Source organism: Spinacia oleracea, chromosome 3, assembly GCF_020520425.1.
Source record: "Spinacia oleracea cultivar Varoflay chromosome 3, BTI_SOV_V1, whole genome shotgun sequence".
NCBI lineage: Eukaryota > Viridiplantae > Streptophyta > Magnoliopsida > Caryophyllales > Amaranthaceae > Spinacia > Spinacia oleracea.
The window spans coordinates 29,759,595-29,786,847 of NC_079489.1; the positions used below are offsets into that span (position 1 = coordinate 29,759,595).

General features: G+C 36.5%; 1 protein-coding gene and 1 long non-coding RNA gene across 3 annotated transcripts; both read left to right on the plus strand.

Annotated features, from left to right (window-relative positions):
• The first annotated feature begins 440 nt into the window (after positions 1-440).
• On the plus strand, positions 441-2,869 carry LOC130470752 (uncharacterized). 2 transcript variants are annotated; one of them, XR_008931474.1, is made up of 4 exons: positions 451-637; positions 742-989; positions 1,645-1,709; positions 2,733-2,869. It is a non-coding gene; the product is annotated as an uncharacterized lncRNA (long non-coding RNA). The 2 variants fall into 2 exon arrangements; XR_008931475.1 differs by having other exon boundaries at positions 441-989.
• A 2,531-nt stretch (positions 2,870-5,400) lies between these two features.
• LOC110788819 (squamosa promoter-binding-like protein 7) lies at positions 5,401-26,824 on the plus strand. Its single transcript, XM_021993456.2, has 10 exons — positions 5,401-6,217; positions 11,430-11,602; positions 12,554-12,753; positions 12,837-12,911; positions 13,004-13,111; positions 14,252-14,366; positions 16,511-16,646; positions 18,605-18,767; positions 20,989-21,567; positions 26,145-26,824. The coding sequence occupies exons 1-10, from the start codon at positions 5,685-5,687 to the stop codon at positions 26,442-26,444; spliced, it is 2,382 nt and encodes a 793-aa protein (XP_021849148.1). The 5' UTR covers positions 5,401-5,684; the 3' UTR covers positions 26,445-26,824.
• The last annotated feature ends 429 nt before the right edge of the window (positions 26,825-27,253 follow it).

Here is a 27,253-nt window from a genome sequence, read left to right on the forward strand (position 1 = left end):
TACGGCCCAAAAAAAAAACATTTAAAATCCATTAACTAACAATTAAATAGTTTATGTAGTCATGACTATAAAAATAATAGAGTTTATAAATGCGTAAGAGAAAAACTGTAATCCCCCGTAAATTTATAAATTTTATTAATATATTTTAACGTATATTATTTATATTTAAATAGAATTTATGAATTTTAAGTAATAAATATATAATTAACGTATATTTATTTTATTTTAAGTACGTTCTAAATATTTAACGATTTTTGAACTTTATTATATTTATATATCAAATGTATATTTAATTTTATTTAAATATATTCTAAATATTTTAACGGTTTGTGCAATCAAAAATAATGTTTGAATTTTAAGTTGAAAAGAATTCGAATTACGAAAATCGATTGAATTTAGAAAACGATCTCATTCGGTTTTAAATTCAAATCCTAAAACTAATATCCTAAGTCTAGCCCAAATGGGTAAAGCCCAATAGTATAAACCAATAAACCCATACTCCCTTCCTCTCATTCAACTTCACGTGAAAACTAAAACAAAGCAAAAACCTCCTTCTCTGTTCTTCCTCCTTCACGTTCGTTTGCTCCTCCTTGCGCAGCCACCACCTCACCACCGTCGGACGCCGCCTCCGTCGCTGGTAACCTCCTTCTTCTTCGTCGTCCTTCTCCTTCCTCTCCTTCTCTGTTTCTTCTTCATCCCCGTTTTTCTCCCCTCCTCAAGCTTCTGTTTTTCCTTGCACAGCCGCCGCGGCCCAGCTGCGACCACCAAGCCAACCGCACCGCACCACCTGCACCTTCGCCGTGGCCCTGCCCATTCGGCTTGCTCGTCCCTCCTTCCTCCTCCACGCAAGCACAGCATTCTCTTGTTTCGGTTTGTTTGCGGCAGCCACCACCACCGCACGCACCACCAGGCCTGACAACCTCCGCAAGCCGCCGCCTTGCCGCCGCCGTGATCTGTCCGCCGACCAACCCTTCCCTCTTCTCTTTTTGGTTATTTCTTAAACCCTAAGTAACTAATTATTTTAATTTTGTTTATTAAATTAATTTATGTTTCTTGAATTAAATTTATGATTTTTATGATTAAGTTATGAAATTTCAGATTATATGTTGTTGAAACTAATTTAATTATTTTCAGATTTGTTAATTACGTTAAGTTAGGGTTTTAATGGAGTTTTAATAATTTAATTCATGTTTCTTGAATATAAATTATAAGCTTTTATGATTAAGTTAGATTTTCAGATTACATACTATGCTTAATTAATAATTTAATTTTCAGATTACATAATTGAATTGAAAAAAGAATTTTTAATTATTAAAGTGTGAATTTTTAAGGTTTTTAATGATTAAATCATAATAGAATGACTATATATTATTAAAGCTATTATTTTTACGATTTTAAGAACGTTGATTATGTTTTGTGGACGTTTGAAATTATTCTATATTGCTGGAAATTTTAAAAGGGATGTTTTATTGGAGTTTAGAACGTTTTGGGATCATTAGTTTAATAGTTATTATGCTTGGAGATTATTTAATTAAGTTTCGATATTGGGGAATGTTCTAAATAGGTTTAGGATGTATTTAGAATACGTTAGTGTTGCTGTAAATTATTAGGAATTGATTTGGGTACGTTTCTTGATTGTTTTAGGCGGAGAATTCTCTCTAGGCGACTTTTGAAAGTGTTAAAGTGGCCTATCAGTTTGTTTACACAAGGTACGTACATACCTGTGTGCTTGGAATGAGTGTGATTTGTTGAAACCATATTGAAATGATTCATGAACTTCGTTATGTCGAAATGATTAAGGAACTTGGTTATGTTGAAATTGTTGATGAACTAGGTTATGTTGAAAGTGCATGTTTAATATTGTTGGATGGACATGTTAAGCATATATATTTCGTTATGAGAATTATAGCATGTTGGTATGGATGATTGATGCGAACATGTTGGTTGGGAACATTAGATTATTATTTATATATATTGATTCAGATTGATTGTTTATTGTTCCCTTTTAGCTTTTCACTACTTTATAAGGGCCGAGGACCTTGTTTAGTAAGTTGAAACCTTATACCCATATAGAGGGGTTGATCAGTATTAAAGGAAAGGTTGAATTAATTGGAATAAGTCTTGTGTGACATCTCTGTGATCACTTGCTTAATTCAAAGATAAAAGAAGTTGTGTTTACTTGTTGAATATAATATTTATGTTTGATGAGTCATAACCAAGTATTAAAAGTTAAGTCATGTAAAGTGAACATGAGTAGCAATAGCTTTAGACTGTGCACGTCTAAAGTGTCGGACAATCAGGAGTTGGGGTCATGGGTCGCCTATGGCTTTTTCTGGGGCCGGATTGATCACCGGTTCTATTTTATTCAAAAGTCCCTCGATATCGCAGGTCATTGGGGTTTACGGAGTCGCGCCCGTACCTCGTCTTCCTTAGTGAAGAAGAAGAAGTTTCTAGTAGACAACTCAGTCCATTGACTATTTCAATTAAAATAATGTTAATGATACAAAGGTCTAGTTCAGTCAAATATAGTCTTCAAGTCAACATATCTTGATTATCCTTGCTTATGTTTTATTTAGTACCATGTTAGGATTGTTCGTTTAATAGAATCATGTTAGGATTATTATCGATTTAGTATGTAGTACTCAGCTTTGCTGATTACGTGCTTTTGCTTGTGCATGTTGATCATGGCTATGCCTTATTGATCCTGTGATGACCCAATCTTTGGTGAGCAGTCTCTAAGGATCAATAAGCATTGTCCATCTGCAGGTTTGAAGATGTTGCATCATTGGGATCGGGAATAGAGAGCTTGTATTTAGTTTTGATTTGCTAAGTTGACTTGGGTTTGTTAATTGGGACTTTAAACTTGTCGTACTATTTATATTTCCTTATTTTTGTTGGATGATTTTTGGGACTAAACCTGTAATCGATTATTTATAAACCTACAGTTAGTTTTATGTTTTCCGCTGCAAAATTCTGAATAAGCCGTTACGTTTTCACACGGGCGATAATGCCTTGATAATTCTCTACGTTTTATATTAAAAGATTATTTTAGAAAAGAGAGAATTGTCGGGGTGTTACAAAAACATCTCTCAAACTCAATCCCATGCTCGATAACTTCTCCCGCAAGTTATCTCTACAAACCTGTTATTTAAAATCTACTCCCCAACAACGCAAATGCAATGATGGATCATCATAGGGTTCATTAAGGCGAAGGCCATGACCAAAGAAAACATGAAGCACGAAGTCAGCAAAAGCTGAGTACGAACAAGCTAGAATGAAATCCTAGGCTAACATGTGTAGACGTCTACATTTGTCCCTAGGCCCGACACTGTGTGTTCGATGATGAAACCAAACACCGCTTGACTAAGCTTTCCTAAGCATGCAATGAACGATCCATGACTTACTGATAATCCCGTAAACCACATTTCCATTTTTTTGAAACTTCTATTTATAGTAACTGGTATGCTTAAAACGCTGCTTAGAATAGTAACCATGTAAGATAAAATATCTAAGTGTTTGAATCGCCTTACGATTCACCATTAGGTAAGGACTAAGAGTTGTTGTCCAACTCGTGTTCCTAAAGGATAGAAAAACGTGATAAGATTCGGCAAAAAACCGATAAGACTGGAATAGTGAAGTAAAACACCAACACTGGAAAATTCCAGCTCTGGCAGAGTGAGCGTCACACAATTCCAGAGCTCAAACCATAAGCGCTGAATAATTCCAGCGCTACAGTTTGCTTCTTATACAATCACGCCAAAAGATAGAATTATCCAGTTGTCACCAGAACAGATCTGACGCACAAATGGCACATAATTTGCTAAAAATAAATTTTTGTAATATTTTAGTCAAATCGTTCGTATTAATCCTGATGATTACAATTTACAAATGAGTATATTCAAGATTTGTTAATTATGTACTCCCTCCTTTTCTTTTTATTCTTTACATTTGTTATTTTGCACGCGTTTTAACGACAAATTAATGTGCATTGAGATTCCTCTATTTTTTATTAAATTTAAACAAGGAAAATTACGTTTATTATAATGTTTTCACTTTTATCAAAATTCTGACATTGGAAAAGCGAGAAAAACTTAATGTCCCAATGGAAAAGTGTGAGAGATTAATGACCCAATGAATTTAATTGGTTAAAATAAACATTGGACACAAATTTTTGATAGAATATTAAAACATTTATGTGATAATATAAAAGGAAATGTAAAGAACGTTTTAAGACACCAAAAAAGAGAACGTAAAGAACAAAAAGAGACGGAGGGAGTAGTAATTTCAGGGAATCAGTCAAACAATTTTCGAATATCCGGACATACACGGAATCCAGCTAAAAATGATAGAAGTGGGGGTCCGAATAAATGATGCTTTTGGAAGCATGGCTCGGTTAATTCCCATGTTAGTGTCCCAATGTTGGTCGATGCTGCTTGGAAGGGCGACAAGGGGTGTAGAGATAGCTCGTGGGCTGCGGCTGTGGGGGTGGGCAGTCGAAGGCGATACCTACAGGCATATCTCGGGCACAAGATAGAATTTACGCTTCATCCCCTATCCAGGCAGAATGCAAGGCTATTCTTAGAGGCATCCAGGAAGGGCTAAAATGTGGTACAAACATCGTTATCAAAACGGATTGTAAAAATGCTATGGATCACATCAATAACCCACACTCAAGCGCACCGAAGATAAGACCAATCGTTCGAGAAATTATTAGTCAAGCTAGGTTAGCAGCTTTCATGATTGTTCTTAAAGTTAGTAGAGCCACAATTCGTCAGACACATTGTCTAGCACATAGGGCAAGAACAGATGTTTTTATTCCGTAGTTTGTGTATCTAGGTGTAAACAAAAAAGGTTAAATTGATTTTTACCACCTAAAAAAATTGATAAATTGTTTTTTACCACCTAAAAAAAATAAAAGTTGTCTTTTACCACCTAAAAATAAAATAAAATTTGTTTTTTACCACCTCTTAACCGAAAAAGTGCAAGGAAATGTTATGCGGATCCATTTCGCGGACTATATTTTTTGTTTCCTTCTCTTCTCCCACGATTTTCATGCATATAAGCTACCATTTTCTCTTATTTCTCATTAATGCACATAACGTTTTCATCCATTTTATAGTTAAGAGGTGGTAAAAGACAATTTTTATTTTATTTTTAGGTGATAAAAAATAATTTTTATTTTTTTAGGTGGTAAAAAATAATTTATCAATTTTTTCGGTGATAAAAAACGATTAAAAAAAAAAAAGTAATTTAGTTTTAAAATTTGTGACCTTCCACCTACCGCAAAAGGTATTTACGCTTATATTCTGAAGGAAAGGCGCGCGTGTGTTCGGCGTTATCAACACGCGTACTCTAAAATAGAAAGGAAATCAATCAATAAACACATGTCAAACAACGGCCCAAAAAACACAATGTCGTCATAATTAGAATTCAGTTGATTTTACTTCACACCAAACAGATAAAATTAAATTAAATTAAATAAAAAATCACATTTTCAGACCAGAAAAAACCACCTAATCGCTGACTTCTCACCAGCAACACCCAACAGCTAAACCTTGCTTCCTACCCTTCCCATTTTCTCTCATCTCCAACAACCATCACCTAATTAGGTAATGCTTCCCCAATTCTTCTACAATTAACCGTTCGTTCGTTTGGGTTAAGGTTTGGGTTTGTTCATTTTGGCTATGGATTTACCTCCGTTGACCGGTGGAGGTGAAGAATCGGGGACGCCATTCGAGTGGAGTGATCTCTTTGACTTTACAATCGATGATCAATTACTACTTAATCTCGACTCTTCTGACAATCAGAAAATTCAGATTGAAACACCGGTGGTGACACCGGCGGCGGTGGGGGATGGCGAGGGGTTTGGGAAGACGCTGCCGGTAAATGGAGGAGGTGAGGGGTCGGCTGATCGGGTGAGGAAGCGAGACCCGAGGATGATTTGTGAGAATTTTTTGGCTGGGCGAGTGCCGTGTGCTTGTCCGGAATTGGATGCGATGATGGCCGAAGAGGAAGAAGAGGAAGCTGGGCCGGGGAAGAAGCGGCCAAGGATGGGGAGGACTCCTGGTGTTGCTAAGTGTCAGGTGCCTGGGTGTGAGGTTGATATTCGTGAGCTTAAAGGGTATCACAGGCGACACCGGGTTTGTTTGGTGTGTGCCAATGCGAGTTCGGTTCTGATTGATGGTCAGAGTAAAAGATATTGTCAGCAATGTGGAAAGTAAGTTTGTTTCTCCATTTATCAACCTTTTTATTTAATTTTTTGTTTTTTGAGATTTTAGTTACAGAGCTCACTTGGCGTTTATAAACTTGTTTACTTCTCAGTTCATCATTTGAAGTAGTTTTAGAATTCTCCATAGATGCTTAGAGTTATAAGCAAATTACGGAAACATAGGAATTTGAAATTGTTGCAATTCAAAACCAGAGGGTAGAATTCTGAATGATGTTGCTAAATTGATTGGTAGATGTTGATGTTAGTGGCTGACTATTTCTGATATTTGTTTAAACATTAGAGAATTTGGTGGATTTATGAATTTAGACGTTGTATTTTTTAATTAAGACAGTATCTATGCCATGGTTTCATCTAAAAGCTAAATTTTTTTTAGTTGGTTTTGGAGAGTAGCTGGTCGCTGCTGCATTCACTTCTCTCTGCTCTTTCTGATTAACTACTGTTTTGTAATTGGAGTTGTATGGTCAAATTTTCCTTTGTCCTATCAAGAACTATGCTATATCAACAACTCAATGCTTTCTATGAACTCCTTGCTCCTTCTATCTAATACTTTATTTTCCAGAAAGGGTTGGAGGGAGGGGGAGTTTTGAAATATACGGGCAAAATGGTTAGGACTGTATTAGACATTTGCTTGCCATAGGGGAGCTCTTGCAGAATTTGTGCGTGAGTGAATGTGAGCTCCTCTGCTATGGTGCGTGTGTATCCTTAAACTTATGTCAAGCAAAGGAGGGGAAAATATTGATGGTTAATCCTATACTAAATTGCATGCAATCCATTTCTATCTCGGGAAAGTAGTAAATGGTTCCCATAACTTAGGTCGATAGTGCAATCAGCTCCTTTAACTTTCAGCCCTAGTAAACTGGTCTTTTAACTTTTTCTTACACTGAAAATTAATCCTAACCTACATGCATCAATCATCGATGTATGATATTTGATTGATTAAAACCATAAAAAAAAAATTTGTTTGGAATTATATAATTTAGTTTAAATTATATTCTCTTCATAGTTAGTTGTGACTCGATGGCAAGACCACTCATTTCTGAGCACCATCCTTTTCGTAGCAAAATGCTACCCTTACAACCAGCATTGGTGATTGATTTGAAGTGCCCTTTGTAACACCTACTTTTTGAAGATCAGTATCATGTATCAGGAATACAATAGAAGTGTGGTGCAAGAGAGAGAAGGGGCAGGAGGAGGAGAGAACGATGAATGTTGAGGGAGGGGGCTGGTGTAGGGAGAAAGGCTATAGGTGTAAGATTTTGGGTGGTGAACGGGGCACAGGAGAGGAGAGAGAGAGAGAGAGAGAGAGAAGCTGGAGGGGAAGGAGTGAAGGACGAAAGAGGGGCGATGGAAGAGAGCGAGGGCAGTACTGCCAGTACCTAACTTGGAAGGGACGGGAGACAAAATGTAGTGAGACGGGGGGGGGGGTTGTTGTTCTATATCTCAACCAGATGCGTAGATGTAGGATTTTGGGTGGTGAACGGGGCAGAGGAGAGGAGACTAGGAGAGAGAGAATCTGGAGGGGAAGAAAGGAAGAATCGCAGTGGAAGAGAGAGAGAGCGGTACCTGGGAGGGGAGAGAAAGTGAAAGGGGGCGGGGGGTAGGGGTTTTTACTTATCGACCGACACATGTTTTTTGTTCTAGAAATTTCTTATTCTATGACTATGGTTTTAATTCTTAACTTGGTACGACGGTGAACTAAATGCCCCTCATTGCTGTTGTTAGTTCCTATAATTAAATAACAGATAATAACTTGGAACACAATGATTTGATGATTTTAAGCATCATCTAGGTTTAGGTGAGGTGTAAGTAAATATCTTTGTTGGATGATTCAATTTTGTTTCCTCATGTCAATGACAATAGTACCAGAGATTATTTGTTTGTAATTTGTAAGAATCATTGAGGTATGAAGGTGGTGGAGAGGAGAATGATGAGAGATGTAGGGAAGTAACTATGTTGGAGAATAAATTTAATTCCGGAAAAGTGAACATAGAGATAGGCAGAAGGTAATTAGTATTGATTTGCAAAAAGCCTTAGCGAACTAAGTACCAAGGGAAGTGTGATGGTGTTTAGGCTAGAGTAAGAATACCAAAGCTCTATTGACAAAGGGCTTAGTCAAAGGATTATTTTAGTGAGTTTGTTCTTTTCTAGTTATGGACAAGCTTATAAACTATCCTAGTGCAGGTTCCTTGGTGCATGGTAATTGCCAACAATTAATGACAGCTTTGATGATTGTAACTGAAGGAATTGTCTATTACTCATGCAGACTCGGGAGAGAAACTTTAGATTTGACAGGTCCGAGTTAATATAACTGAAAACTTGTAGAATATTCGTAATATTGCAATTAATTTTTGGGTGGCTTAAATGGAGAAGTTCCTTCCGAGTATTTTGTAATAAGAAATTCCTTCCATTTATGAGGAAAAATTGATTTGGTTAGTGATTAGCCCAACTATCCTTTGTTGAATAGTGTTGGCCAACTAAGCAAGCAAATCCAATAAGATAACAATGGCGTGGATGGGGAAGGATTTTTAGGTTGGAAATCATATGAGAAGAGATAAATCAAGAGGTAGGTGGTAAGAGATAAGGAGGGACTTACTTCTATTAATTAAAAAGTGTGAGCAGCACTACTAAGTGTTCGGGTTTGTAAAGAGGAAATACGGTTGCTTCAACTATTTCCTTAGATCCCCTTCTCAGGATTGCTTTAAAAGAAGAGGTAGGCTCAAGAAGTATTGGAATGGGATTATTAGGAGCGATCTTTCTTTATTAAATCTTATGTAGGATATGGACCTTGAAGAGCATCAACTTAGGATTGAGGCAATTCACCCTAAGTAGGATATACCCCAGTGCTTATATGGTGCACCTTGGAACATCATGTTATGCTCATTGTTGAACCTTTTTTTACAAATAAAATTCAATTGAAGTTGAATGGAGAAGCTATTCTTTGTTTACTACGTGTATCATGCCAACAGGAGCCTCTTCTATACACACTTCAACTTCCTCAAAGTAGAACTAAGCTTGTCAAGGGAAAAGGAGTAAGAAGATACAGGGATACCCGGTTCGTGGTACGTGGCCTCAAACCGTGAACATGGTCGGCTCGTCCCCGGTAGGCGGTGGATCGTGACCTAGATCGCCGGAGGTGACGAGCCATTTTGGTTTACTATACATCTGAATTTTCACCCAAAATATTTGTGGGCATTTGGTCTCATATGGTGAGGCGACTCATGGTTGCGATGTCGTACTTTCCGATGGTCAGAAAGATGGTCGGAGAGTATAAAGTGATGGCCGGAAAAAATGTCGGGGACGGTGGTGATCGGTGAAGGTGAGGAGTGAGGAGGGAGATAACATGTGGGGTATGTGTGGGGTGAAGAGCTGAAAAATAATACAAAAAAGTAAGTGGGCTAGGCACTTTAATTAAAATATTAATAGTAATAGTGTGTCACATGATTTTTATCCGCTCTTTTCAGAAAGCAACTTTATTTAATCCCCTTCTTTAGTTTTTGACAACTAGTTTAATTTTTTTACATCTTTCACCTTCCCTAGACAAACACTTTCACCTTAACTCATTATATACAGAGTACCATATTACTTTTTGGCCGATGAATAATGACACAATTACTGTAAGTATTTTAAAAAAAAGTTACTATAAAAAATAGCAGAACGTTCCGGGTTCTTTAGAAGTTACGTTCCGCGTTCCATGTTCCCGCACCGTGTTCTGGCCGAACCCACGTTCCATGTATCATTGAGAAGATATTAGCTACAAAACAAAGTTTAAAACAGAAATAAGCAATTTTCCTGTCAATTACATTGAAATCTAATACTTTGTATTATTTTTAATAGTTTAATACTTCCCTCGTTCTCTTTTACTTGCAATGTTTTGACTTTTCATGTCTGTCCATGCATAACTTCAATCATTAATATCTTCAAGTACCAATAAGTAAAAATTAAGAAAAAAGGATTTTTGAAAATGTACATTAAGACGAACCTACCAATACTGCACATGAGTCTATTTTCCTTATACTCCATGGGGTTTTAATTATGTACCCACTTTCCAAAACCCGGTGTTCTTTTTGTTATACCCATTTCTATTTTATTCTATTTTTGGCAAGCATATTTTACCATCTTCCCCCCTTTTTCCAAAATAATTACACCTTTCAATCATCTCTCTCCTTCTTTACCCACCTTTTTCTTACACCAACCCACTATTACCGATTATTTTAGTACACTTCTCTTACTTTTTCCACCTTTTTCTTACACCCACTCAACTCTCCTCAAAACAAGAGTCTACATTAATTAATTGGGTATAATAAAAATAATTAAACGGAGGGAGTATATTTATCACAAGAAGTTATTAACGAGAAGTGTGTGAATTGTGGCCAAAGTAAATTTGTTGCGAGTATAAAAGAATGGATGAAGTACTATTAATCTACAGGAGGTTTATACGTAACTTGCAAATTCATTTACACTTTTCCATATGAGTAAGATGTTCATTAGTGAATCTAAAAGAATGGTTTCATTAATAATTTTTTTGATTTCACTGATGATTATAGAATGAACTTCACTGATTATTTGCAATTAATGTTTCATTAAAAACCTTAAAACAATGCTTCAGTTTTGGTTGTAGATATAATGTGTCCGTTTCTAAGTAGTTGCACCATTTTGACTTTTGGCACTATTCACTTATCTTACTTTGACCATAGTTTTCTACTAATAAATAATAACAAATATTATTATGTAAAATGTTATTGTGTTTGTATAAATGTATATTTTAAATATATCAACCTTTTATAATTTTTACTAATACATAATTATAAGTATTGGTGGTCAAAATTATGCGTTGGCAAACGTGCAACCGTGCAAGTCAAAATGATGCAACTATTTTGAAGCAGAGGAAGAATCACTTAATTACTTAATCAATGTGAATGTGAAGTTCATTTTCATGAACCTTGATTGGTAGGTTGCTTAGTTACATTCAGGTCTTTTATGGATTTGGTAATGTATAAGGTTCTTGTGATCATGTCAACTTCCACTGATGTTATTGAGTGTAAATTGAGGTGGAAAAGTGCGAGCTTAGAGGGGTATTGGTTATGTGAACATTTTTAGGTTGTGAGAGAGTTAATTGTTCTAATAGCGGATATCAGGTGTTAGTGAATAGTTTTAGTGATTGATTTCATGCTCAAACATCTTCTTCGGTGCTTTCTGGCAGGTTTCACGTGCTGTCAGATTTTGATGAAGGAAAACGTAGCTGTAGACGTAAACTGGAGCGTCACAACAACAGACGGCGAAGGAAGTCTTCAGATTTCAGAGGAGCTGTTGAAAAGGAACCTCTGGGTGATGTGCAGACAGAAGATGTTTTTTCTGATGGTGAAGCAGGGAAAGGTATCATCAAATCTAATCATATTCATAGGCCCTTTCTTATGTAAATAAATGAATATTATTACCAAAAACAATCGAGTAAAGATACAAGCCGAGGCATCAGAAATCCCATAAACCTACGTGGTCGTTATTTTCTGAGTTGATAACTAAATGTTCACGAAACATATTAGAGTAAAGATACAAGCTGAAGACGTCAGAACATCTGTTAACCTACATAATCTGAATTACAAGAAGACGGCAGCCTATTTCGATTCTAATGTGTTAACATAAAGAACAATACTGACTTTTATATATTATGGCCCGCCAGCATTGCTTAAAAATCTAAACGTTGAAGGCCTAATTTTATCCCATTCCCCCCACCCCACCCCTCAATTATGGGCTAAGATTGTGAAACTAACATTGTAAAACTGGAAATATGTACAGTGTGAGACACATGCAAATCTATATGGAAGGTAGACTTCCATTTGATTACCCCAGCAATATTGACTCAATTTGCTGAGGTTAGCCTTCATGCCCTGAGACTATAGAGAAGTGCATGACGGCTTCATCAATTAACTTGACCAATATAATATCATCCTTTGAAATAACGCGTTTGCAAAATACAATTGAGTATTCCTAGTTTCTTAGATTTCTTTTCAATATCAATATTTGAGTTCCCTTCAATCCATTTAAGATCCTAGTAATATATTCTACTGCTAGGCAAACAGAAAAGGGAATAAGGGGTCTCTTTGTCTTGACCAATCTTTGCAAAAAGAGGCTTAGAAGGAGAAGCCTTTATTAATCAGGTTTTATTGTACAATTTTTTGAAGATTGTATTTATGATAGTATTATTTTAGATTGTTAGATGGGAAATCAATCTTATGATATCTGGTTTTCAATTACTGATGTCCAGTGTGGTGAACATGCTTTTCTGGAAAGATATGTACTCTCTTAAGAAATATATTTCTTTGATAGATAATGCATGGTCTAGCAGTCAAATTGCTGAGAGGGAAGATTCTAAAGATGGAACTTTGTCAAACCTTTGCTCTGCTTTGGAATCTCAGAACATCGAAAGTGACAGTGTTTTGACTTTTACTCAAGTGAATAAAGTAATAGATAATTTGGAGCAAGATTCTTCTCCACCTTCCGACACAAAGAGTGCTTACTCATCTGTGGTAAGTTCTATTAGTATTTTTTTCATTTTTTTTTCAATTACTCCCTTATTATAAAATTCATTAGTTAATAATTTTTGTTGTAGTGTCCTACAGGTCGAATCTCTTTTAAACTTTACGACTGGAATCCAGCAGAATTCCCTCGACGACTTCGGCATCAAGTATTTTACTGATCATACTTAGTAGGGAAATTATTGTTTCTTTCTGTGGTATAGTTATCAGGTGTACCTGACTTGGTAGCATATTTCTACAGATATTCCAGTGGTTGGCAAGCATGCCTGTTGAGTTGGAGGGATATATCCGTCCTGGTTGTACAATATTGACTATATTTGTTTCAATGCCGCAGTATATGTGGGTTAAGGTAAGGTTTTTAATGATGTTCCATGTCTTCATGATATAACGCTTTTCATTATAGTTATAAGGAGGAAAATTTGATGAATAATCTATTTTATCTGAGTAGTAATATTAGTAGAAGTAATAATTAAAAAAATTTAACTAAAAAAAAGTTTCACGAATTTAGGAAATTTGTATTGTCTGATTTGAACTTTTTTGGTTTGATCTGGCTTGGTCTTTGGTTAAGAATTATGTTACTCAGACTCAGGTACTAGTGTCGGACACGGTACGTGTCCAAGTGTCCGGCTCCGCTAAGGCCTTGTTCTCTTCACCTGGTTATGATTTTTCTAGTCTGAATGTTTCTGTGAGTGTTTTTTGCTTTTTCTGGTCTAGTCTGGTATGGTATGGCCGTATGAGTATGACCTGTCTGATTTAATAATCAATAAGAATAACGTGAAGAGAACAAAGCCTAAATTGTAAAAAACTTCCATGATTTTAGATAAAAATGAAGTGTCCATACCCATGTCCGACAAGGTTACTTGACCCTTCATTTCAACTACGTATCTGTCAGACATGGGTAGAACACTTGGACACTTCATTTTTGGCCAAAATCATGACAAAATTTTACAGCTTAGTGGACACTTGGACACGAACTCTAGCCGGAGTAACATAGGTTTAGAATAACTAATAAAGTCCTTAAGTAAGTTGAACAAAACATAGGTTTGAGACGAAAAGGTCATTTTGAGACCTGAATTCCTTCCTCTCCCGTTTTTTCTTTATTATAATGGTAGTGCACAGTTTTTAAGGAATTGGGTAAATGGCTTGGGGGAGGGGGGCAATCTTTTTTTTGGTTTTTCAGGTTGAAAGATGATTTGAATTTTAGAAAACCTTTGCGCCTTTGCAGATTGCCATTTGTGGATTTCAACTCAAGCAAATGTTGAAGTAAATTTTTTTAAGACCTTTTAAAACCTAATTTCTACGAAATGGCTTCTATTCGACTTGCCTTGGCCTCCTGTCGACCCCTTTCACGACGGGCTTGTGACGGGTGATACCATCGTAAATGTTCTCTTTTGACGGGAAATTTCGTCGCTGATAATGCTTTTTCTAGTAGTGGACCTGTCCATCTTTGACCTTATATGAACAAAAAATTTATGTACCCTTTGTACAGCTGTTTGATGACCCTGTTTCATACGTACAAAGCTCTGTTGGAGTTGGAGGAATCCTGTCTGGCAGAGGCGCTGCTTTGGTTTACTTGAATGACACGAGTTTTCGCATTATGAGAGGTTAGTCGACTCTTTTCTGTTAGAGTCTACAGAGTTTAGTTGTATCCATTTTCATGTTTTTTTTCATGTTCTTGTCTGGTACTATTATTTTTGTTGCTTCTCTTGGTTTATTGTTCTTTTTATTTATTGTCAATTTAGTGGGGACAAAGTTTGTATATGCAAGGATTCCAATTTATTTTTTGATTCTCTGTCAAATTTATTGGTAGGGTCCTGTACATTTATGCAAGGTTTGAGACTAGGGAAGTATTAAAATAGAGATTGTTCCTCATCTTTGAATCCTAAGCCTCCATCTTCTTTAAGACTTTCTAAAAGCTTTATGCTTCTCCAATAAATCGGCCTTTTCTCCAGCGTTGAGCTCCACCTGATCTTGATGATTAGGCTAGATATTTTTATGTGAACAACTTTTGGCATCAAGTGAACTGACAGGACATGGGCTACCATTGCCACCATCGGGCTAATAATGAGAATCAATTTCCCAGCCTGGGAATATTACAGAATTTCCACGAGGTAAGTAATCTTCTTCAAAACAATATCAAACAGCAAGTTAAATTTGTTAGCGGACCTCCCATCCAATCCATTGGACACCTCAGATATGTGCTTATTTTACATACCCAGGGGCTTTTCATTAATCTGACAGAAATAGATGGAGTGGTTTGGAGAAAAATTAAATAAAGGATTTTTCCAGGCTGACCACTTATCCCGAGATATTACAGAATTTGTCCGAGGTATTCTCTAAAGGGTTCAAGGCACAGGGGGATAGTGTTTAAAAAGAACAAAGCATCATCCGGGAAAAATAAATGATTGATACTTGGAGCTCTTTGCTATTCTTCAATCTCTGATAGCTTTACTCTCCTTTAGATCCACCCCTTTCTGGACAGAAGTTCAATCCGTAGAATGAATGGGAACAATGAGTCCCACACACCACACGTAGGTTTAAAATTTGAAGTCATTGGAAGGCGCCCCATTTACAAGTATAGAGTACGAAACTGTACAGATGCATTGCAATACCCAATTCTTTCTGCGAAGCTGAAAGCTCTTAAAACATTTTCTGCAAAGTCCCATCTAATTCTGCATAGGCCTTATTAAGGTCAATGTTCAAGATTCCTGCAAAGTTTCCCCCTTCTCCTGCACTTTTTAAGTGTAGGAGCTCATGAGCAATTAATTAGGCAATTGTCTACGAGAATTTTTCTCCGGACGAATGGCTTTTGAGAGTCTCCATCTCCAAAATATCACCCACCAACTTTTTTAGTTGCAGGACTAAACATTTCAAGATGATTTTATACATGATATTGCATGAGGCTATTGGATGAATTCATGATGCAACCTCCGGTCTCTCCTTTTCTTGGAATAAGAGCTATGAACGTTTTGTTAGTTTTTTTAGTGCATATAGCCTCCTGCAAAGAAATACTAATTTCATCACATATCTCCTCTCCACTTTTAACCCAGAATTTCAGGGAAAAAAATAGGGGGGGGGATGATGATGACTTCTGAGCCCAGGAGACTTCAGAGCTTTACTACTAAGAACTTCTGCCTTGATATGATTTGTCAAACCCGAAACTTAACTGCAATAATGTGATTTGTAGTTTGACAAGCTGCACCAAGCTGGTTACTCATCCAATATGCAGAGTGTTTTTTTTTGGTGTTTTGCGGTTTGTGGCTCAACTGTTTCTCGAATTGTACTATCAAACAAATGCGATAAGTTTTTCTAGCTTAATTTCATAACATTGTTGTCGTAAGTTCTATCTGCTATTGATAACTGAGTTTGTAGTTTCTTAAGCATGTATCTATGTTTTTGGTAAACCTCAGTCGAACACTCGAACCTCAAACCACTATATTTGAATTGCTGAAGGGATAAAGAACTGTTTCCTTCCAAACAATAAAGGTTTTAAAGGTGCAGTTTGACAATATGAACCACATGGTGAAACAACCTTTCCTCCAATGTTCATAGAACTCTTATCCAAAAAAAACCCAATGTTCATAGAACAATGGATCCCGTTGCCTCTATTTCATAGTCTCCATATTAAGAATTGTTTTCTTTGTATTTTGAATTTATTTTGTAGACGGATAAGAAAATTATAGTCCTTTAAGCAATTTTTGGTGGTGTAACATCCAAATTCCAACCATGTATAACTTCTTATGTGCAGAAGGAGCTTCCGTGATGAAAGTGAAGGTTGCTGTTCGAACTCCAAAACTTCACTATGTCTATCCTCCTTGTTTCGAGGCTGGAAAACCAATGGATCTTCTTGCGTGTGGAAGCAATTTACTTCAGCCCAAGTTTCGGTATGATGAAACTTTTTGTGTTCTCTTTCTTTATATAGGTGTATTATTGTCTATTCTAGTGTTTGCATATGAAAGCTCGCAATGAATTAGCGGTTGTGCTTTTTTTTTTGTCCATATTATTGCATTAATTTCTTTCATTTTTCTCTTGTATATTCTTCTCTAGCACATGATTCACCTGTATCTAATTACAGCAGCGTCCAGGTTTTTGCTGATGTTTGTTGTGGATTTATCAACATGTTTTTACCTATTTTCTAAGCTGATATTGGTACTAGGAATCTTATTTTTTGAGTAAAAACTGGTACTAGGAATCTTAACCATTGTTTCACCTTCCGTCTTTTGTTTCAAGTTGTTTTTCCCCTGCTAACTATTCATTGTATCAATTATTTCTCTAAAAGTTGGAATTTTGAATATAGATAAGTGTAGAGGTTGGTGTCTTATATGTAATGACAACTTTTGCATGGCGTTTTGTGACTTTATCATTTGGTGGTCCAAAAGATGCTAATGGTGTTACTCAGTGAGTCAGGGCTGGTTATGCTGCTTAGTTGATTATGTGGTGGGGGGAATTTTCTGATGTGCATTTTGGGATATGTCAATGAAATGACTGATTAATCCTTAAGCCCAAGAAACACCCCCTGCAAACTTTTGTTAAATTGCAGGTGATGCAAGTGATGTTCTTCAACACTTCTTAAACATTTTTAGGGAAACGCACGTATTGGATTGTGTACTTGTTAAGATTCTATTGGTGTTCAAACAATCTGGAGAGTAGATTGTGCTTCTTCCACCCTGAGCAATTTTGCAAGCTCACCCATTTCCCACTTTCGAGGTCTTTTCTTTAAATGAAAATTCCGTCCATGTTACCCAACCAGAAGACAAGGTTTACGAACTTACAGTACTTTTTTAAGGTTCAAACTTGCAAGGCCTTTCATACGCACGATTCTCTCAAATCTTTGTAGAGGACAATGAATGAGATACTAAATGGTTGCTCCATTTCACGTGGGTCATCCTATATGATCTTTATTCCTCGCCTAACTTTGTACTTGACTACTGACAAGAATAAAGAAGTTACATGAGATACACATTTCCATGAATTGAAGTGGGCACCTCATGATTACGCAGAAGTGCGATCCAACAATTCCTTTGGAGTTCATTTGAATTGTTGGTCACTAGGTGCGTAAGGAATTTGAGGTTGGAGAGAACTACGAGGAATTAGTTTTTGGAGAGAACGCACTCCAACAATTCTTGGACATTGGGATCTTAATAGGCAAACCTCCCTATTTTTTTGTATGTAAATGAAGGGGGGAGGATTTAATGGTAATACTTTCTTGGATATTTGGTTCTTACATGTTTCATTCCCAAACTAAAAAGAGGCATAAAGGAGAAGTTTTCAGATAGACCTTTAAAACGATATTTAGGCAGGGAACTACTTTGTTTTATGAGTTGTGTGTGGGGAACCTTCCTTTTATGATAGTTTGGTTGTACAATCAAACCTCTTACCAAAATCCTGAGTCAAAGCTAATTTTCTGACATTGGCTATGACAAAGGTGTGGGCCCTTTTCTTTGTCCTTTTGTTCCTTCTGTTCCTTTTCCTCAATTTTCTTATTCTTTCTCTTCCTCTTGAGATGTAATTTGACGCAATTGAAAATTCTGATGTGTCTAAGCTAGATCCTGCTAACGAATTTGACACTTCTAATAAGTTATAGCTACAAGTGGGGACTATGCCATGTTTGACCCTATCTTTCAAGTGTGTAACATAGTGTATTCATCAAAACTGTGCGCTGTTCAATGTAATTGAACAGCTAATGGGTTTTGGCATCTCCCATTTAAGTACTTTAGAACTGCAGAAATCAATATTTGTTTATTCAGGATTCTTATGAATGTGCTTCTAAATTTACCACTCGGTAGTCGTAATGTTTTTGTACTATGGGATCACTTTTGACCAAAGTGGTTGTTCCTAATAGGTCTCTCATATCATTTGCTGGGAAGTATCTTGCACATGATTACTATGTTGCTTTTCCACGTGGAAAGGGAGAAGACAAGCCTACCATTGACCATGATCGTCAGTTCTGCAGAATATATGTGCCACACACTGAACCAAGTTACTTTGGTCCTGCATTTGTTGAGGTTAGTAGTGGGTGAAGTTCATCTCTTTTTAAGAATATTTGAAATTACTAGTCAGTTTATGCCTCCTGAGTCCTGGCTTTTCTGTTTTATTTAAGAGTTTAGGAATATTTAATAGTATTGTACTTTCTAATGGTTGGCGACATGTACTACATCCATGGGGAAATCTCACATCTTAAGTAAATTATGTATCTGCTAGGAAGTCTGGAAGCTGGATAAGGTATACTGGATCATTTCAGAGGCTCTAGCTTAATATTTTCACTATTTAGTTTGGAGCAGTCACTCACTAGTTTCGGCTACTGGCTTGTTTAGTTTGAAAAACTTTTAAGTCATCACATTCATTGCTGATGAAATGCGGGGGACAGGATATTCTGCTGTACATCAAATTGTGATGGTTTTTTTATTTTATTTTATTCCCAGTCCAAAAGAATTGGAATGTGGTTGAATATATAGAGAGATCCGAGCAACTAACTAAAGAATGTTGGAAGATGATTTGGAATTTATGATATTCATGATTACGACAGAATACATATATTGTTGATTTAGCCTTTGTTTTTTTTATGGTACATGGATTCTTGGGCATCTCTAGTACCCATGTGTCCGTGCGTGAACATATTGGCCATATTGAGGAATCTGTACACTGGTAACAATGTTCTCTCTTGGTGCCTTGATATTTGACTTTGTTGTACCATTATCTGAGCTTCGAAGATAATCGTTTGTCCCTTAGAGTTTTGGAATTTTTTATTTTGCATCTCACACTAAATACGCCATATGGTGTTAAATTTGGTTACTATTTCCTTGATGGTAATGAAAGACACAAAACCCTTTTATAGTAACTTGTAATTAAAAAAACCTCAATTATACCTTAGTCATTACTTTTTTTCTATAGGTGGATTAATCAGTATTTTTGTGAATATTATTTGTGTTATTCGGGTTTTATCAGCATTAATAAAATAAACATTGTTATTTAAGGAGTACCTTAGGGATGTTTTCAGTTTTACACTATAATTTGTGTTTATTTTCTACAATATCTTACTATTTTCTAGTTTAGAAGAGAAAAACAGGGGGGAGGGGGGGGGGGGGGGGGGTGTGTTGGAGTAAATTAAAGTTGAGAAAAATTTTAAATGCTGAATTAAAAATTGTCAAATCTCATGGTACTACCATGAAAATCGACAAAAAGTTGCATACAAGATGGTAATGACTAACGAGCCAAGTTAGCTTGCGAGTTACTCTATCTTGGCTCAATATTTTCATGACCCGAGCATAGCAAATAGGCTCAAAACAATTTTAACTGATGTAATTTTACACATTAAGGAGTAATACATTTGAAATTATTTCTGGTAAATACTTTGCACAAAACTTATGAGGATCTCAACATATTCACAATTAGACTACGCCACCAAATGGAGAAAGAGAAAGCTGCAGATAACACGAGGAACCAAATTCAGGAAGTAACACCCATACTCTATCAATCAACTACAATGATCATATCATTGCGCCTACTGGTTTCTTAGGCTTGTTAGGGATCTTCTTGCTGCTCTTGTTAAGCATGGCTTAACCTATTCTAGAAAACTCTTAGCCTTAAGAATGTAAAACCTGGGACTTAATTCAAAAGTTGTTCTGAGAAATTTTGATTCATATGTTTCAGTCTCTTCTAGAGTTCTAGACAAGGAGATTCTGTAGAAAATAATCCAACATTTGCCTAGTCTTCTAAAAGCAGTACCATCTTTGAGTAATTCAGGAATTATCCAAGCTTTAGGGGATATCTTCCCAGAACAATACATTTTACCTACAACCTTAGTAGCTAGTCAACTTTTTTTTTTTAAAGTGCAGGGTCGTAGAGGAGGAGAGAGAAAGAAAAAGTGGGTTATCAACAGCTCAAATACTATTTTGGGAAGATACCCTTCAAAGCTTGGATTTTTCCTGAATTAATCAAATATGATACCGTTTAGAAGAACGAGCAAAGGTTGGATTGTTTTTACAAATTTTCCTTTAAACAGTTCATTTAGGTGGAGAACGAGTGTGATCTATGGTGCTTACTAATGTCTTAGTCTTGTTATTAGAGCGCTTCTACCTTCTCTTTGGGTTTTGCAGAATGTGGTTTAATCTATCTAAAAAACTTTTAATGATGTAAATTGGACTACTTCGGTCTTAAGTATTAAATCTTGTTCTGAGAATTATGATCTGCATGTTCTAAGCAGTATGCTTTAATTAATTCATACAGGTGGAGAATGAGTGTGGTCTATCCAACTTCATACCGATTCTGATTGGAGATGAGCATGTCTGTTCTGAAATAAAAATGATACATCAAAAGCATGATTGCTCTTATTGTAGAAAAAAGTTACACTGTAAATCTAGTGGTTCTTCATATGGAACTTGTGAAATTTCATGCTCAAGACAAGCTGCTTTGTCCGAGTTTATGCTGGATGTAGCATGGTTGCTTAAGAGGCCTTGTTCTGAGAAGCTTCACTGCATCTTGACGTGTTCTCAGATTCAGAGATACAATGGCTTGTTAAAGTTCTTAATAAGCAATAGATCTACTTCCATCTTGGAAAAAATTTTACAATCTCTGCAGATTGTGTTCGATGAGGTGGATTCCTGTGATGTGACCAATGATGATACTGATATTGATAGGAGGTTGTTGAAGGAACATATTGTTCATGCTAAAGATTTTCTTCGTCAAAGCGCCCATAAAAAGGAATTGATCTTGCATCAGGCTGAGGGTTGTATTCCAAAAGTTGACAAGTGTTTGGGAAGTTTCGCTCACGATGACTTGCTGCCTGTTGATCGTACTGCTTGTCAGGTAATGCATCAAAACTCTTTCTTTTTTTTGTTTTTTTTTTTGTTGGGAGCTTCACTATTCTACCTCATGGTGATAATCCAGTAAACTTCTCTAGCAAAACTTTGAGACTTCATTATTGTTTCAGTCATTGAGTGTTTGTAACTATGTTACTTGGACTCGGGTCCCCATGTCGGACTGTCCACGTGTCTGACTTGGGTGTTTTGTGGGAAAAAAATCATGATTTTGGTCCAGAATGAAGTGCCAATGTCCATACACATGTCCAAGTGTTGAGGATCCGACACGGGAACTTGAGGTAAAATGAAGAGTCCAAGTAACATAGGTTTGTAACTCGTGGTTTTGGTGTTTCCAAAGACCGGTTGAATATTATTTCTTAGCATGGAAAACTTGTCATCATCTCTCTCTCTCTCTCTCCTTGTTTTCTCTCTTCCTCCATGTCCCTATCTTTGTCCCCGCCATTTCTCTAGCTACCGCAGTACCACTATAGTAATTGAAAAACTAGGGCTAGGTACAGAATGACAGATAAAAGGAATGCATGAGGTGAACAAATGTGTTAGACTAGTCGTAGGAGTGTCGTTTTATGATTTGTGGGAGAAGAGATTTAGGTATCGACGGGAAGGAAATTATGAAGCGGGCAGTGTAATCCCTAAATTGTGAATTCTAGTTCATTGTAAGTGATCTTTTTATTTTTGAAATGTTTAATGAGCTGCATGAGACAACCCAAATGTTGTTTTGGCTTGTCGTACTCATATTAGTTTTGAAAGGTTGGGCCTCCCCTCCCAAAGTGTTTAACACACTCAACACACACGCTCTAATAGAATCCCAAGTGCGTCTTGGAAAAGACCCTTTGACAATACATCATGACGTTAGACAACTTATTGATAACTAATGCATCTTAGGGCCTGTTTTGTTAAACATCTTTCGATGAAGCAATAATGAACTCATATACATTTGATTTTAATGGAAACTAATGCATATGGTAGGGTAAGTGGAAATAAAAGGGTGACTTTTTATGCCAAAATTGAAACAACCATTTTTACAAATTCAAAGAATGACTTTTTAAAGTATAGTCAGTCCTCTCCCCCGTATCCACCACCATCTCTATATTTATTACTCGGTGTTCTTCTCCTCCTTTGCGGTTCTACATTAACTTTGATGCATCCCATTCCTATTCTACCGCAATCCCTCGATCTCCACATTTCCAAATTCCTGCTTCTTTTGCAACTTTGGCGGAAAGTGAAGAAGAAAATGGATCATCTCCAAATCAATTTAAAAAATTACATCGAGGAAAGAGAATGGTCCATGTTACAGAATGCAGTGTTGAGACTTGGAATTGGAGTGAAAGGTGAGGATTGTTAGTTGTTGGTGGCGGAAGGTGATATTGTGATAAGAACAGAGTTTAATAAAAAGTGGCTGATGCTTTAATTTTTTCTTTGCAAAGGAAAATTGGGCAGGGGAACGATGCATGCATTAGACTTGTGTTAAATGTGCTAGTCCTATTATTGAGTTTTTGGCAAATATAAAGTGGTAGCTCAATTTATCGTAATTATGTATTTGAAGGTGCCAATCTTTGTGGAGATAAGTGGTGCATGAGTTTTAGTTTGATTTATTGTGGAGTTAAACTAGTGAGGTTGATTTTGTAGAAAAGAGGAGAAGGGGATAAGAATCATATGGGAATTGATAAAGATTTACTTGAGTTCTTTCCAAGCAAATCAAGCTAAAATCGTTTAATTTTATGGTGTGATTGAATTAAAGAGCCTCTTAAATTCAAACAGTAACCTCAACTATGGAGACTCTTCCTTATTATTCCCAAATAAGAGTTATTCCACAATAATCCGGACTATGGGGGAGGTATTGACAGGCTAAATCGCACTCCTATCAAAGATAAACCTAACGTTCACCAACTAAAAATATAGCAAGGGAAGTAGGGATCGTATCCACAGGGAAATAGCGTTCTTCTACTATCAATTGACTAATCTAGACTACTGGTAACAAGAATTGGAGTGGTTTGTATATTAAACTAAAGCAATTAATCAAATCGGGAAAATAACAATATTTAAGGAATCTAGGGCAGCGGTTCACCATAAACACAGACCGGGATTGGACAACGGACAATAACAATCAATTAACAATCATAACTAGGAAAACATGCATCTCTCGAATCTTATGAATTCCTTAGGATAGAACAACTAGCGGGCTCTCGCTACGTACTAGAAATAATTCCTATCTAATAGCCACAGACCAAAAACATTAGATTTATACCTCTCGGCGCATAATCTAAGGTTAATCAAACTCAAGTCAAAATAGGCCGGCCGAACAGAATTGACGAGCAATAATAATAAGCTATAGAAATTATAATCAATCAATCAAATATCATGTCCACATATAATCCCAATCATGCATTCATGGATCCCCTAAACCCTAGAAATTAAACTACTCACTCATGATAATAAATAGCAAAGCAATTGACATAATGGGAAACATGATTAAAACAATAAAACGAATTAAAGTAAGAAACAATACCGAATTGAAGAACAATGAAATAATAAAGCTTGAATTTTTACTTGAAATTAAGAACTAAGTGTTTGAACTATTTAGAGAGAAACTAGAAATAAACTAAGTATTCCAAACTAAAATAAAAGATGTCACTAAAAATATAAGGGGCTAGTATTTATAGTTTGCCCAAAATAGAGCCCAAAATCGGAAATAAAAACTCGGGAAATACGCTGGAGGTTGGCGTCGCCCGATCGGGCGAAAGGCTGCCCGATCGGGCATTCTGCTCGACAAACAGGCCGATCGGGCGGAATGACCGCTCGATCCGGATCGGGCGGAGCCCGCCCGATCGGGCGCGTGTTGAAACTGCACGATCCTCCATCTTCAAAACGTCATATCTCCTTCGTTATTCGTCGGAATCAGGCGAATGACCACTTGTTGGAAAGCTATTGACGTCTAGAATCCAACCCGATTGAAATTACTTCATTTGGAGTTGTAGAACTTGAGTTATGCTTAAAATAGTGGACTATAGACATTTTTTTACTTCCTTCGTTATTCGCTTTGCTTCAAAACTCTTCAAACTTAATGTTTGTGCTCTCGAAAGTACATAATCTCTTGTATTGATTCAAATGAGTAGGAAATGCACAAAAATATGCTAATTCCTACAATGATGAACTTGAAACTACAAACACACTACAAGGAGCACATTAGTACTAAAAATCGCTCCGAAGAGCTCATTTGAGATCAAAAAGTACTAAGGGACGGGGGTAAAAACTCTATATAAAACACACATATCAGGTATCTTCCCAAAATAATCTAGCGATCCAAAAAACCTGGTTTAGAAGATAATGTGTCGATGTCGAATAATATAAGTGGTTTCCCTATTTTCTTTTAACTACATTTCCTTTTAAATAATCATCTCCTTCATCTCCATCTCTCTCCTCTCGTGTCTCCCTTTATCCGTTTCTTTCTTCAAAGTTAGATTTTGAGTACTGCGGTAAAAGGAAGGTTGCCCCTTACTGGTAGGTTCACAACAATCTTCAACCCAAGTATTCTGTCACTTTTCCGCTTTGTCAACCATTGGGCTAGTGCAACCTTTTATTTTTCTCTTATTCGTTTGTTTCGAGCTTCCTGAAATCCTATTCAACTGGAGTGGTTTACTCTTCCCCACGTCATTCTTATTCATTCCATTGTACAAATCCTTCACCTTGGACTAAAAAAAGTATTAGCTTGTTGTATACAATTTTTTTCAGATGTTTCGCTACCTAAAATGGTCATTTAATGATTTAAATGAACAAGTATAGCCAATTGACTGTAAATAACATTATTTTCTCCCATGAAAACCTTTTTATTTATATTATTATTTAGTTTGAGGATTTTTGGATTTTGGGCAGACAAAAAACTGTCATTGGTGAGTGGGTGAGGGACGTGTTTGGGCAGGGGTGGGATGGTGGTGGTGTCTGTGAAGGGGAGGTGTGGTACGGCGGTGGCTGTGTAGTGGAGCCTCGAAGGGGGAAGTAGTAGCTACCTGGCTGGGAAGCACAATAGATAACAGAAGAGAGAAAGTATAATTGAAATTTTAACCGGTTAAACAAGTTCCTGGTCATACCGGATCATTCTGGGAATGTAGCTCCTGTAGTTTGAACTATTGTGGAATTACACGTGGTTGGATTTATCATGGGAAGATAAACCATAGTTGGTGTTATTCTTGTGAATTTTTCCTATTATGAAAGCTTTGATCTAAAGTGATATGTTCTTGGCTACATCTTGTTGCTTGAGCTCAAGTCAAGCCGTGACTTTAGTTTCTGAGTTTGGGGCAAGTGTTGCAAGCTGAGCAGAGATACTTGAGCTTGGCTTATTATTTACCCTAAAAATTGTTTGTGCGTCATAGAAAATGTCTACATTTCTTGTTCTTGCGAAACCACAATCTGAAACAATCTTTTAGTATATGTAAGAGAAGTCCATCTGTTAAATATTCGTTTTTGCTCTCTACATTGGGCAACTATCGTGTCCTTCTGCTTTAACGTTCAAGTGTTATTGCTGCTTATTTCTGACATGTAACATTAGTTTCTCACACTGTATCACAGGTTACAGAAATGAGAGTAGACAATAATTGCACAGTTTTGGAATATTCAAATTCTCAGAATGAAGGGGAATCTATTTCACTTATAAATGGTGAAGTTACAATGAATGTTAAAGACAACAGAGAATGGGCAAGGAAATCATGTAACAACGTGATATCAAAGAAATTCGTAAATACTCGGCCATTAGTTTATATGATTGCTGTAGTAGCTGTTTGCTTTGGTGTATGTGCAGTTGTCTTGCACCCTTACAAAGTTACCAAAATTGCTGTAACTATCAGAAGGTGTGTATTTGACAATACTTGATAGTTGTGTGACTAAGATGGTCATCAACCTGACCATGTATGAGGAATTGCCTGGATGGATCTAGACGGCAAAGCCCTCATGTAACTAAGACGGTCATCTACGCCACAATTCCATTGTATAAATCGTATTCAGATTGTTGTGGTTATGACTGCATAGGAGCTCCAAAATCTTGATTCATCATGCTGGAGTTAATTTTTTGTATGTATGCAGCTGCTCTTGTACATATATATAAGCATGTCAAATAATATTAGTTAGGGATTTAAATTAGGTAGAGATTTAATTTTAGACCCTCTTTTATTTAGTTTTATGTATCCTATATTTCAATATTTGTATTGAAACGAGCAGCAAATCTTTTACCCCAGTACAGTTTTAGTTGTATATTTTTTTTTTTGACAGTCACAAAACAAGAAAACCCTACCGCCCCTCATGGAAACCATTAATCCTTGCTGATATTGCAAGTTTACGGGCATCCAAGGTGGCTTGTCTATTTGCATACATGATTTTACAGAAAGAAAATTTATTCCCTAGGCACGTTATATCATTGGTGATTCTTGAGATTTCTAGTGGCGTTGTTTCCTTACTCCTTAGGCAGTCTACGAGTATTTTGCAGTCCGTCTGAATAGTGATGTCCTTGTGGCCATTGTCGACGCACCATTTCATGAGTAGATAGACGCCTTTTGCTTCGGTGTCTAAAGCTGATGCACCCCTTATTGGCATACTCATTGTTGCCACTGTTCTATTATCCACGATGTTATAGATCCTCCATCCTACTCCACTGAAGCTTCTTCTTGTGTTCCTCTTATCCCTTT